Source organism: Delphinus delphis, chromosome 10 (genome assembly GCF_949987515.2).
Source record: "Delphinus delphis chromosome 10, mDelDel1.2, whole genome shotgun sequence".
Lineage (NCBI taxonomy): Eukaryota > Metazoa > Chordata > Mammalia > Artiodactyla > Delphinidae > Delphinus > Delphinus delphis.
Genome location: NC_082692.2, coordinates 58,448,769 through 58,461,687, shown reverse-complemented (window position 1 = coordinate 58,461,687; position 12,919 = coordinate 58,448,769). Strand labels below are relative to the sequence as shown.

General features: G+C 51.3%; 1 protein-coding gene across 1 annotated transcript in view; it reads right to left on the bottom strand.

Annotated features, from left to right (window-relative positions):
* The window catches only part of CCDC13 (coiled-coil domain containing 13), a 28,944-nt gene extending 16,528 nt beyond the window's left edge, over window positions 1–12,416 (bottom strand). Inside the window, exons 1-6 of the mRNA XM_060022254.1 lie at window positions 12,196–12,416; window positions 9,932–10,080; window positions 7,872–8,014; window positions 6,196–6,285; window positions 1,848–1,964; window positions 502–606 (exon numbers count right to left, since the gene is read on the bottom strand). Of these exons, the coding sequence (XP_059878237.1) occupies window positions 502–606; window positions 1,848–1,964; window positions 6,196–6,285; window positions 7,872–8,014; window positions 9,932–10,080; window positions 12,196–12,416 (825 nt within the window). The remainder of the gene's footprint in view (window positions 1–501; window positions 607–1,847; window positions 1,965–6,195; window positions 6,286–7,871; window positions 8,015–9,931; window positions 10,081–12,195) is intronic.
* Window positions 12,417–12,919: the final 503 nt, after the last annotated feature.

Below are 12,919 nucleotides of genomic sequence, written 5' to 3'. Positions count from 1 at the left end.
AGCAACTTGCCCAAGGCCACACAGTTGGTGGGTGGTGGGCTGAGATTTGAAGCCAAGCAGTCCGGCTGCGGAGCCCCTGTTCCTAGCCTCTAGGAGCGTAAAGAGGGAGACAGGCTAAGTTTTTTTTTGGGGGGGGATGGTAATTAAAACCTTCAAAAGCCTACAGGCATCTGGACAAAACTGGGAAAAGCCTACAACAGTCACGCAAATTTACATGAACCAGGGGAAAAAAATCTGCCTGGAGTAAAATAAATCAGAGGCTCTGGTATTTGTTGAGCGCCAGTGCCTGGTATGTAGTATTATATAAATGCTTGTTCACTTTATGACAAATGCAAATCAGGCTGGCTGGGGAGAACGTAGAACAACAGCCCTGCAAGTGCGCTCTGCAGAACCTAAAGGCCATTTTCGGGTTCTGTGTCTCTAATGTGGGTCAGCGTGGGTCTTTCTGGGGCATTTCAAGCCTTACGTTCAGGGCCAGGAGAAGTCTGATGACTCACTCACCTTGCTCTGCAAGACGAGAATTTGTTGAGCTCGACCCCTCCACGTCCCAGGTGAGGACAGGAGCTGCTGGATGTTCACATCTTCCCCAATCTCATTGGTTAAAACCTGAGAAAGGTGAGGCCTTCCGTATGGCGGGGAGAGAGGGCTCTGCCACAGCCCTAAAGCTGCTGCACGTGCAGAAACAGTGCTGGGTGCGTGGGGCTCCCCGAAGGCCCGGCCTCCACCTGCACAGCCTTCCCCCTTCCCCCGCTCCCCGCCTCAAAGGCCAATTGACCACGCTCCACGAGCAGCTCTCCCTGGGAAAGCATTGAACCCATCATCCCCAGCACTTCTTGGTGATGCTTAGGGCAGACAAGGAACTGCTGTCAATGCCCAGGTGGGGCCCCTTGTCCTTGACACATTCTGGGATGAGTGAACCACAAAGTTGACCAAGACCTGCTCCAAATTTGTTCACCCGTCACCCAGAACGGACATCATTCTGGATGGCTCCAGGGAGGACACGGCCACAGGGCCTCGCCCTCCGTGCAAAGCCATTGACAAGGGGCCATGTCTGAGTGCAGCAAGGAGTGGGGGGCTACCGAATGTCACCTGGGGATGTTTGGTTCCAGAAGGGCCCAGCTTTGTGGCTGTTGCAGAGAGGTGTTCGGGCCCAACTTCGAGGCTTTGAGGTGGAAACAGTACACCCCAGCTTGTGCCCTGGGCCCCTCTGCAGCCTGTCACGGAAACCCATCTAGCGTACCAAGTCTCTGGTGCTTGTTTCCACAATAGAACTCTGTTTTGGAAATCTTGGCTGGTCTGAGTGGTTCCAGCAGGAACCACTGCTGGTGGTACAAATGCCAGAGAATTCACTATGTAAATAAAAATAAATAATGAACCAGCTGGGCCTGCCTCCCAAGTCGGAGCGTTTTCCTTTGAAAGGGGCCTTTAACACACAAACAACCTTAACATTTTCTCATATCATAGACAGCAGAGGGCAGGAGACGGGTCTCGGTAGGCTTCCAAGTCCAAGGTGGCTTATTAAGGAGATGCCCAGGATCTATTGGGGTGCACGTAGCACAGGGAAGGTGGAAGGGCCTCTCCAGGGTGGACAGCACTGTCCTCCTCCATCCAGGGCTGGGCGGGCACCACAAGGGCCTCTATGCAGGGTCATGCAGGCAGCCGGCAACCACCCTCACCTGATGGGTCTGTTTCAAGGGCTGGAAGGAAGTTACTGGATCTGAGCCTGACCCAGAACAAGCAGCATGGTGCTCACGGGGCCCAGCTCCTGAATGGAAGCCATTGTCCCAGCCATGACCTTCCCAGTCCCAGGCCCACCCACGAGGACCCGAACCCTGGCCGGGAAATACCTTCTGGGCCACCCGGAGCTCCTGCTTCACAGCCCGGATCTGGTTGCGGAGGTCACTCATCTTCAGGTTTGTGGCCGCCAGCCTGTCCTGCAAGAGCTTCACCTCTGGGCTGTCCTGCTAGTTGGGAAAGACAGGAGGGAGAGCAGTCATTTGAGGCCTAGATAGTAACAATAATCACAGCCCCCGTTTACCCAGGTATGCGCAGGTACCACACGAGGTGCTTGACAAGGAGGAACTCATTTCATCCTCACGACCCCTTTGAGGCAGGTTCCGTTACCGATGCAGAGCAGAGGCTGGAGGGGGGTGACCCCTCGGCTTGGGGGACCTGGTAGGTAAGGGGGAGCGTGGATGTGGATCCCGGCAGCCCAGCTTTGGGGGCTGAGCCCTGTGCCCCGAGGGTGGCGCACAGGGGTGGACGTGGGTGGTGACCGCAGACAGGGAGCATCTGGATGAAGCTGCTTCCCAACTCCCAGACACTCCCAGGCTGTGGGCCCTGCTGTGCTCAGAGACTGGCATCATAGCAAATCCATCCTCACTCAGGATGAAGAGGGGCGCTGGCTCCTTTAGCGAAGGCGGCCCCAGCTTGGCAGGAGGGCCATGACCATCCCAACTTGGGGCCTTCCTCTCCTAGAATTGTCAGACTGGGCCTTGGGCTCCCTTTCCTGGCAATGAGCTCACTGAATAGAAATAAGGACCCAGTTTAATCCCCAAATGCTCCATTTCTGTGGCTTGAAGAACTGCAGGAACCGTGAAAACTCTGCCTGCTGGAACTCTTAGCAAAGTCTTTTTTTAAAACAATATTTCATTTAAACTATTTGGATGAAACTTTTCTCAAATGTGTTCCCCATTTATGACTTAAATAGAAGTTCCTGAAATCCTCAGAACTTTGGCATTAAAGGGACTCCAAGGTCAGCCCATTCAAACCCTTTCCATAGGTGACGCAGATAAGTTCCAGAGAAGGGAAATAACATGGCCTCACAGGCACACAGCTGGTTGGGGTGACAGAAGTGGCATTACAGGCCTGGTCCTTCCTTTGCACTGGCTGATTCTCCCAATATAAGCTTTTGCTGATGCCAGGGCATCGTGGTGACAGAAACATTGGTTGGTGGGTTGTGTGTCCCATCAGGCAATGACCCTAAGACCATCTGCTCCTGTCCCAACAGATCAGGTGGACTAGACTGCTGGGAAACAGGATGGGTACTGCAGTGGCTTTCTGAACTTTCCTTAGTAGCCACAGACAAAACCTCCTGTGAACGCTAGTGTGAAAGATCCTAGAAGACTGGGTCTGGGGAGTTCCATGGACCCCAGAGGCCCTGGGCAGCCCCGCTGAAAACCACTGGTCAAGGAAACTAGACCTGCACACAGGCCCCAGAAGACCTGGACTCATCCGGTCTTCTCATCTAGGAAACGGCTGCTTTTTCATAGCACCCCCAGGAGGCTAAACAGAGTAACCAGTGTGAGCAGAATTTGCAAATTGGGAATTTACATAAAACATACATGCATCTTTCTTTATATATATATATATTTTTTTTTGCCGTACGCAGGTCTCTCACTGTTGTTGCCTTTCGCGTTGTGGAGCACAGGCTCCGGACGCGCAGGCTCAGCGGCCATAGCTCACGGACCCAGCCGCTCCGCGGCATGTGGGATCTTCCCCAACCGGGGCACGAACCCGTATCCCCTGCATCGGCAGGCGGACTCTCAACCACTGCACCACCAGGGAAGCCGCATCTTTCATCTATATTTTTGCGTATCCTTCCGCCGCCTGGCTGTATGCCATTCCTCTCCACTGCTGTTGGGAGCCTGTCTGCTCCCCTGCTAAGGTGCTGCTTTGAATCTGCCCTGGGTTGGGAAGCAACATTCCCTGCCTGTCAGATCTTCCGCGCCATGAGCCCCCTGCTGGCTCTGGTGGTTGGCGGTGCAGGAGCCGTGAGAGCATTTGGGAGCCTGAGGGCACGGAAGCGCACACCGGTTGGATCCGGATCTGAGACCCGGGCGGCAACGACTGTCTCCGAGCGTCGTTTTCTCTTGTGTGAAATGGGGGCGCGTTATGCCAGCCTCCGGGGTACATGTGAGTGTTGATGGGATAACGCACGTAAAGGGTGGCCTCTGGGGCAGATTCTGACGGGGGTCGATGCTGGGGGGCATAGCCTGGCTTGGGTGGGCAGCTGGCAAAGGCGGCTGAGGGCCATATGGTGTTCTGGTGACGGCATCACCCCCTCTGCGCTGCCAGGCCCCAGACCTCCCCTCCCAGGAAACTGAGCCAACCCTACCTTCCTGACATTTCAGAGCTGTTTCTGCCCAGAGTGAGATTTCACGGGCTTTGTGGGTGTCTTGGGCCTGGGCACGCCCCTCCCCCACCCCGGGCTGTTTCCTCTCAGGCGATACCGGAAATGGTGTCCACGGGAGCAGATAGCGCCAAGGCCACTCACACCACAGCTTCGTGAGGCCCCACGCAGAGTGAGGGCGTTCAGCTCCACTCTGGAATGTGCTTGGAGCTCTGGACTGGGATGTTGGGGTGAGCCTGCAGGCTCCGGAGTATGGCCCAGGCTTGGGTCGCCCTGAACAGTCTAACGAGGGGGACATGGCTATTGTCCTCTCTCTGATCAGAAGATGCCCGGGAAAACACGTGTCCTGAGGAATGGAGACTGCAACCCGCCACGCATTCTTCCGTCAGAAACCTCCCAGGCTCCCTGCAGCCACAGAATGAAGTTGGAATTCCTACTCCAGCTACCGTCAAGGCCTCCATCCACAGGTGACTTTGTTTTGTTTTGATATGTTCCCCTTTTCCTCGTCAGGGCCCCTGGGCTGCAGCCAGACGTTATCCAGCTGATGCCCAGCTAACAAACAGAATAGGAATATTGATGCTTTCCTGCTCTGAGCTTGTACTGCTTCTGCTGGAAGGGCCACCCCCATCTTCCTGCTCCAGCAAGGCCACCTGAGGAAGCCCTCATCCATCCCGCCTCCTGGCTGCCTCAGGTGGAGCGTGTGCTCCCTCTGTGAACTCAGGGCCTAGGGGCTTTCTCTGAAGGCCCTGTCCCCCTCCTTCCTTTAATATGCCTACTCATCTCCCCTCTTGAACCCCCTGTGGACAGTGGGCCTGTCTTTGATTCTCTGTGTTCCAGGGCTCAGAACATTCTGTCAGGCTCAACAAGTGACTGAACAAGTAGTTCCCCATTTAGGACAGCCCCAGTCAGAGGTATGGATAAACAAGGGGCAGCTTAGAAGCGTCCCTCAGAGCTGGGAAAGGCACTGAATGACACTCAGTCTAGCGTCTGCTGAGGGCGGAGCCCCTCCATTGCCTCCCCAGCAATGAGACAGATCTACACAAGACTAGCCTTCAGGAGACATGTTCACTCCTGACCTGGAAGCTGAGGGGCCCATCCCTCGAGGGCAGTATTCTCCTCAAGACGGCCTGATCTTGAGTCATAGACAACAGCGAAGATTGGGTGGAAAAGGGGCACTGAACTAGGAGTCCTGAGGCTTGGATTCCGTTCCACCCACTCATTTGGCTTCTTAAGAAAACCATGGGGGGAATTCCTTGGTGGTCCAGTGGTTAGGACTTGGTGCTCTCACTGCCGAGGCCCCAGGTTCAATCCCTGGTGGGGGAACTAAAATCCCATAAGCCGTGAGGTGTGGCCAAAAAAAAAAAAAAGAAGACCAAGGGGAGGCCTCCTGGGATGTTCTTGAGACTCTGAGCTATTTATTGTCTGGCTTGGGCTCCGTGCTCCTCCCCGGTGGCCCACTGGTGCCACCTTTCACGGAGCTGCAATTCCCACACCCTGAGTTTCATGGAGGCTCATTGGCTCAGAAAAACTGGAATCTTGGGAACAGCCCCATTCCCAACAGTCACTTTTACACTGTAGGTTTGGAGTTCCACAAAGGGAAGACTTCTTACAATATGGATTGCCCCAGCAAAAACCAGGGTTCCGTTGAGGAGTGAGCTCCCCGTCCCCGGGTTAAGGTAGAGAGGCTGGATGTCTCTCCAGTAAGGATGCTGTAACGGACATCCTTTACAGCTGGGCTGAGAGCAGGAGGCTAATTGGATCAGGTCTTCCTTCCCTCCTGGTCGTGAAATTCTAGGATTCCGGGTCCTCAGGCCCCTCCTGACCTCCCTCTCTGGGGACTAAATCAGAGTTAACCCCTCACCAGCCTTCACTGGGGCATTCTTGGCCTCAGACAGTAGACTTGGTCACTGTCCCCTGATGGCTATTCTGAGGATGCTGCAATGGTGGCACTGGCTCAGCAATGGGGTGGATGCCGGACAGAGGCACCTACGCCCCCATGGAAGAGGGGAGGCCCAAACCCATGACTGCCTCACACACTCCCCAGCACAGAAGAGAATTCATACCAAGGCTCTGTCTCCCATCTGGGCCTTCAGCAGCTTGGCTCCTGCGTCGGTGGCCCCCTTGGCTGGCAGCCTGGCCAGGGCCATCTGCAGCTGAAAAAGCAAACCTGGCACTTAATATTTAATTCTGCTCAGCAGTTGCGGCGCCTGAGTGAAGGGCTCTGGTGCTGCCGTCGGATGTGTGCTCACGGATCGCAGCAGTCCGTCCCTTCAGCTCATTTTAAGGCCCATGAATGGAAGAACTCTCCTTCACAAGGCACTCTGCGATGGGAGAGGGTTTAACTGATTGTCTGCCCCACTCCCCAGTCGCAGCCTAGGATTCACGAACAGCTTAGTAAATAATGATTCTGCAACCGTGGTCTGCATCTAACAACAGCCTTGGGAGGCGGAGAGAAAAGGAACTACGGACTTCACATTACAGTTGAGGAGACAAGGTCAGAGACACTGAGAAACCTGCCACTCAGGCTCACGGCCTGGTGGCCAAGACCACTGCCGTATACAGACAGCCAACCAACCCTTTAAGGGTTTCCCAGTTGTCCTTCACACAAAGACCATCCCTGTCCGACAAGGCTGGGCACGACCCGCCCTCCCACCTCTCTGACCTCATCCTGCTCCAAGCTCGGCCACATTGGTCCCCTTTCAGGCCTTTATTCCTATTCAGGGCCTTTGTACCTGCTGGGTCCTCTGCATGAAGGCCTCTCCCCCACCCCTCCGAGTCTGGCCCCTTCTCATCCTCCAGGGACCCACTGTGCATACTCCCCCCTCTAAGGGGCCCTCGATGCTGGTCTGTCTCCAGGAGGGCAAGGACCAGGACTATTTTGCTCCCCACAGTCGCCCCAGGGCCTGGCCCAGAGCCTGCGATGGTTCTCAAAAAATACGTTATAGAATAAAGAAGGTCTAATTCAATGCCAAGTGTAGTGACTGTGGAGGACTTTGGAGAGCAACAGAACTGGATTTGAAATCTGGCTCCACCACGTGCTGTGTGACTTGAGAAAACCTCTTAACCTCTGCCAGCCTCTGCTCCTCCAGCCACATAAGGAGAAGCTGCGTAGGTTCACTCTAGCTCCTGAGGGCCCATGAACCGCTGGGTCTTGTGCCCTCTCTTGACTGGAGGGGTTTGTCATCAGCTGTGGGAAGGTAGGGGCAGCAGAAAGAGGAAGGTGGACAAAAGTGAGACGAACTGGTGGAACGCTCCTGGCTCTAGCTTCAGATTAGCAAGGATCCCTGTTAATTTATTCAACAATGCCTTTCTGGAGCTAACTACCTGCTAGGCACTGTTCTAAGCATTTTACAGTGTTAAGTCATTTAATCCTCAGAAAACCTTGGGGTGAGTGCCGTTATGACTGCCACGTGACAGGTGGAGGAAACTGAGGCACGGAGAGCTTATACCTGGCTCCAAGTCACAACACAAGTCAGTAGTGGAGCTGAGATTCACACCCAGGTGGTCAGGCTCCAGGCTTGCGTCCTCCTTGCTATGTCGGGCTATCTCTCCACCGCCTGCGTCCTCCTTGCTTCCCGACACTCTCCCCTCTCAGGATATGACAGAGACTGAGGGACTCATTGCAAACACTGACCCACCAGTCCTTGGGAAGGACCTACAGCATCTAAGTGTGCTCCCTCTCTGGAGGAGTGGCGCGGGGTACAGGGAGCCCGGGGCAGGGGCGCCTGAGGCCCCTCACCTCTTGCTCCAGCTCCCGGATGCGGTTGCTCAGCTGCCTCGCTCTGGTCTTCGCACCCTCGGACTCTGCCATCAGCACCCGGTTCTTTTTGGACAGCTCAACGATCTTGGTGGCAGTCACATCCCCAACCACACCAGCCGTCCCTAAAATGAAGGGAAATGGTAAGGTCAATTAAAAACACAGGCCACACATCGAACAGCCTTCAGCAGCGATTTGGGCAACAATGAGTAGCTGCCCTCGGCCACCTCGTGTCTGTTGAAGAGGATTAGGACACATCAGGAGAAAAGGAGGAAGAACCTGGGGAAGGAAACCAAACCTAGAAATACAAATGGTCCAGTGGTGAGTTCTCTGGTTATGTTTTCCTCCCAGGACCCCAACGCATTACAAATCCTGGAACTAGACATCAGAAAGAAGTCTACGAGAAGCCCTCTCTAGTCCGAAGGGCAGGAAGTGGGGCTGAGAGCAAGCCAGGGCTCTCTCCCAACTCTGTCTCCAGACAAGCCTCACTCTTGAAGCTGCAACCCCACGATAATTGGGGCATCAGCGAATGGGCAAGCACAGAAATGCTAAAATATCTGGGTAAATATAATAGACTATTTTGCAACCTTCAGTTTTTTAAAACGTATAATGGTTGAAAGCAAATATGATAGCATAGTCCGACGGGATGTTCAACATATACAGACATAATACATGTAAAAGCTGTAATATAAGGGGGGAGGGTACAGGGACTTATATGGTGGTCAAGTTTCTTCATTCCACTTGAAGTGGTAAGATATTAATTCTAAGTAGACCGTGAAAAGTTATGTGTGTTGTAAGCACTAGCGCAATCACTAAAAAAATTGTACAAAGAAATAGAAAAACTAAACTAAAGCAAACACTAAAAGTCCACCCAAAGGAAAACCAGTTCTTCAGCTGTCAGCAGCCTGTCACTGTGGCCTGGTTTAAAAACGTGAACTGATACTGTCAGACTTTTCTCTTCAAAACGTGAAGTTGGAAATAAGAAATGCGGACTTCTGAGTGAGGACTGGATTTAAGAGGTCTTGAGGGAGGCTCGGGGCCGGCAATCGGATGAGGCCATGAGCACACCAGCAGAAGCGGCAGAAGACAGGATGTGGGGCAGGCTGGAGAAGAGGGAGCAGGCCCTGTCTCCCAGGTCTCCTGGGGTGAGGAGGCATCTCCCGCTCTCCCCGGAGCCCATCAACTTCTCGACACCCTTGCAAAAGCTGCCCCTTCGCATCTGAACCCCGAGCCAGGTTAGGTGTTATCATCTGTTCAGTGTGGTTTTGTTTTAGACAGAAGAGGCCAAAGAATGGAGGGAAGCACAACAGCCTTTAAGATACCAGATTCCCCTTGCTTTTCAATTCAGCACTGGTCCTCTGGGTGCACCTACTCTTAAAGTCATTTCCTAGCAAAGGCAGAGAGAGACGCTCTGGCAGAGGCCAGGCGAGGCATCATGCCCTCTGTGATTGCTGACACTGACTTTGTGCTTTCTCAGTCAGCCGCCTGGGAATTGCTCAACGGGCATACATCGAGCAGAGGACAGTCAGGGCCAAGGTCCCCACCAGATCTGTAAGAACAAGGTCTAGCTCATAACCACAGGGTCAGTGGTCAATGTCCAGCTCACACCCACAGGGCTAAGGTCATCTCCAGGCCCACAAAGCCAAGGTCCCTAACAGACCCACAGGGTCAAGGTCTCCAGCAACAGAACCAAGGTCCAACTCCGATCTGAAGGGCCAAGGTCCACTGTACATGTTGCTGGATCCCAGAAAATCCTCCCCGAACAGCGAACTCCCCTGTCTTGTCCACCCTTCTGGAGCAGCAACAGCAAGTGGTGTAGAGTAAATGCCTACTTCCACTGGGGCTTTTTTGCGTCCATGATACAGTGTTTGAGCCAGAGCATCCAGATACAATGGGTGCCGTTGGCCCACGGAACATGTAGCGAGCATCACGGAGAACTCTTGTCATGAGTCCCAGCGGGGTCACCCATGCTGCCTCCATGGCAGCTGGGCCAGCCCACCTGGACTTCAGAGCAGAAACTGTCGCAACAGCGGTGGAGCTACCTGTGAAGGCAAATCTGTCCTCTTCTATTTTCTTTTTGAGGTGTTTGATTTCAAAGTCCCTCTCCTTCAGCAACTTATACAACCGCCCGTTCTCATCCACCGTTTCCCTGAGTTGATCCCGAAGCCGTTCGATCTCGTCTTCAAGCATCCTGCAAGGCAAAGGCAGAATCACAGGAACCGATGGGCAGGGGTCAGGCCTCCACAGCCCAGGTTTATTGTACTGGTTGGGCACTGGGTGGAGATAAGAACTGGTCTGTACAAAATAGGAATGAGAAATTAAGGGAATCTCAGTGAGCAGATTTTTAACACGCTGTTCTCAAAACTGAACGATTAAGGACACACGCACAAGTGAAAGGAGAAAAGTTTTTTTTTAATGTGCCAATTTTTATTTTATTTTATTTTATTTTTTATTTATTTATTTATTTTTTGCGGTACGCGGGCCTGTCACTGTTGTGGCCTCTCCCGTGCAGAGCACAGGCTCCGGATGCGTAGGCTCAGCGGCCATGGCTCACGGGCCCAGTCGCTCCGCGGCATGTGGGATCTTCCCGGACCGGGGCACGAACCCGTGTCCCCTGCATCGGCAGGCGGACTCCCAACCACTGCGCCACCAGGGAAGCCCGAGAAAGAAGTTTTCAGTAACATGGTTTACTACGGATTCAACAGAGCTATATAAAACCCCACCCAGAGAATTCATGCTCCTTTCCAGCATCCATGGAACATGCATAAAGATGTATTATAATTTAGACTTCAAAGGCAACCTTAGCAAATTCCAAATAATGGACGTTATACAGACCATTTTCTTAATGGGAATTGACTAAAATTAGAAATCAATCCTAAACAGAGAACAAAAATAAAATAAAACACAGAACTCCAAACCCATCATATGCTTGGAACTGAAAAAAAAAACCACACACATACACACACTCCTAAATTATTTATGGGTTAAGTAGAAATCATAATGTGTATTATGAAGCATTTAGAACAGATTGACTGTAGAAGCAATATGTATGAAAACTTGGGAACAGCAGCTAAAGTGATACGTAGAAGGAAATTTATAGCCTTAATTGCACATGTATATTAGAAGACAAAAGAGGAATTGTCTAAGCCTTAAGTTGAGACCAGGTCTCTGGGTCTCTCAGGTAAACCCAATAGGAGATCAGAATAGGTGGCTAGTTTTGTATATTACAATTGTCTTGCAAGTCATTTTTTTAGAACTTTAAAGCATGAGGAACATGTGACTGGTGGGTCTGTGATCACTTCTACCATTAGGCATGGAGCCAGCTCCATAGAGGCAGTTGCTCAGGAAGTAAATAAGTTACGGAAATTATAGATAACAGTAATTATTAACTAACAGCTATTATTATTGTTGGTGTTATTCTACCAACAGCTCAAGTCTCCACAAATTCCAGTTTCTCTGACTTGGGGAAAGATCATTTGGGAATAGGTCTGGGGTTAACTTAGAGCTAATATTTAGGAGCCGTATGAATTTTTTCAGTTATTGAGAAATCTTTATCTTTTCCTAATTAGCATTTTTCAGTAGAACATTGTGAAAATCGAGAAACCATGAAAAGTAGAATTTGCAGATGGAGAAGACAGATTCTGGGTGAAACCAGAAGCAAAGAGATAGCTCAACAACTGCTGTGATTTTTTTTTTTATGTGTGTGCAAAATGACTAGAAAACAATTTTGTTTCAATCCAGACTCCTGCTTCTAACAACCAATATAAATCAATGCATCTGTGTGACATTGGCAAATTTAAAGCAAAATGAGAAGATTCTGGACTCCTTTCAACTGTTTCACCAACCATATAAAAGCAAGGAATCCATAAACTGCTTCTTTAGGACGGGTATGTTTATGTGTCTTTATGTGTCAGGGAAGGGAAATTGACACAGAACAGTCACCGATGAGGTTTGGAGTAGCGATCAGCTGTGAATCATCAGAACCAGCCAACCAGCTCCTCAAAAACCAAAACACATTTTTCATGAAAGAGAGACTACGTAAGAAAATTCAAGTGAATAAACTACACCTTGATGAGTTTCAAAATTTCCATTTGACTTTAAGTGGTTTTTGAATACACTTCATGTCAAATTATGTCCCTTTATCCGATGCAGGAGTCTTCAATAACAATCTCTGTGTCAAAACTTCTGGGTCTCAGCTGATAAACACACATCTGGTCAACCTGCCTGTCGAACTGTCTGCAATCATTCTCCCCCACCTTCCCTACCTCCCTGTAGTGCTCCTGGGAGAGTCCAAACTTGCATTTACCTCTGCTCAAAGCTGGTTTTTGAGTTCTGCTCCCCGGCTTGGAGGACGCTGAGGCCATCAGAGATCTCCACGTGCTCTTTTTGGTCATCAGCTCTGCTTTGGAAGCTAAGTTCTTTTTCCTTCCGTTTCTCCATCTGCTTCTGTAACCTTCTGTGCTGCATCTCCTGCATGGCCCTGAACTGGAGCCTCAAGGTGTCCTGTGAGCCTTCATCCTCTGCCATCTTGCCCTTGGAGTAGGAAAAGAAGCCTGAGCCTAAGCAAACTCCACAAACTGCTCCTTTCCCAAGAGTGCTCAGCACTTAGTCAGCCCTGTCTACAACCCCCAAGCCTGGAGTTGGCTCCTTATCTTTGCATGTGTCCATGAGGAAGCTTGGAAGACCCACCCTCACTTCAGGTCCCCTGAAAGCCAAAGCTGAGCCGAGCTAAGCGTCAGCTCTGTACACACCCTCCCATGCCTAAATGTGCCACCAGACCTCGAATGGCATCAGAATACTCCCCCCCATCACTCAGATTCAACAGTTGGCTCCTTCCTGTCCCTAAAAACAGTGGCTCTCAACTCTGGCTGACCATTAGAATCTTCTAGGAGTTCCTAAAATATAGCAATGCTGGGGCACATCCCTGGACCATTTAAAATCTTAATTCCTAGGAATGGGGCTCAGACATCATTATTGTTTTTAACTAAGGTATAATTTGAGGTTGAATTATAATTTACACATAGTAAAGT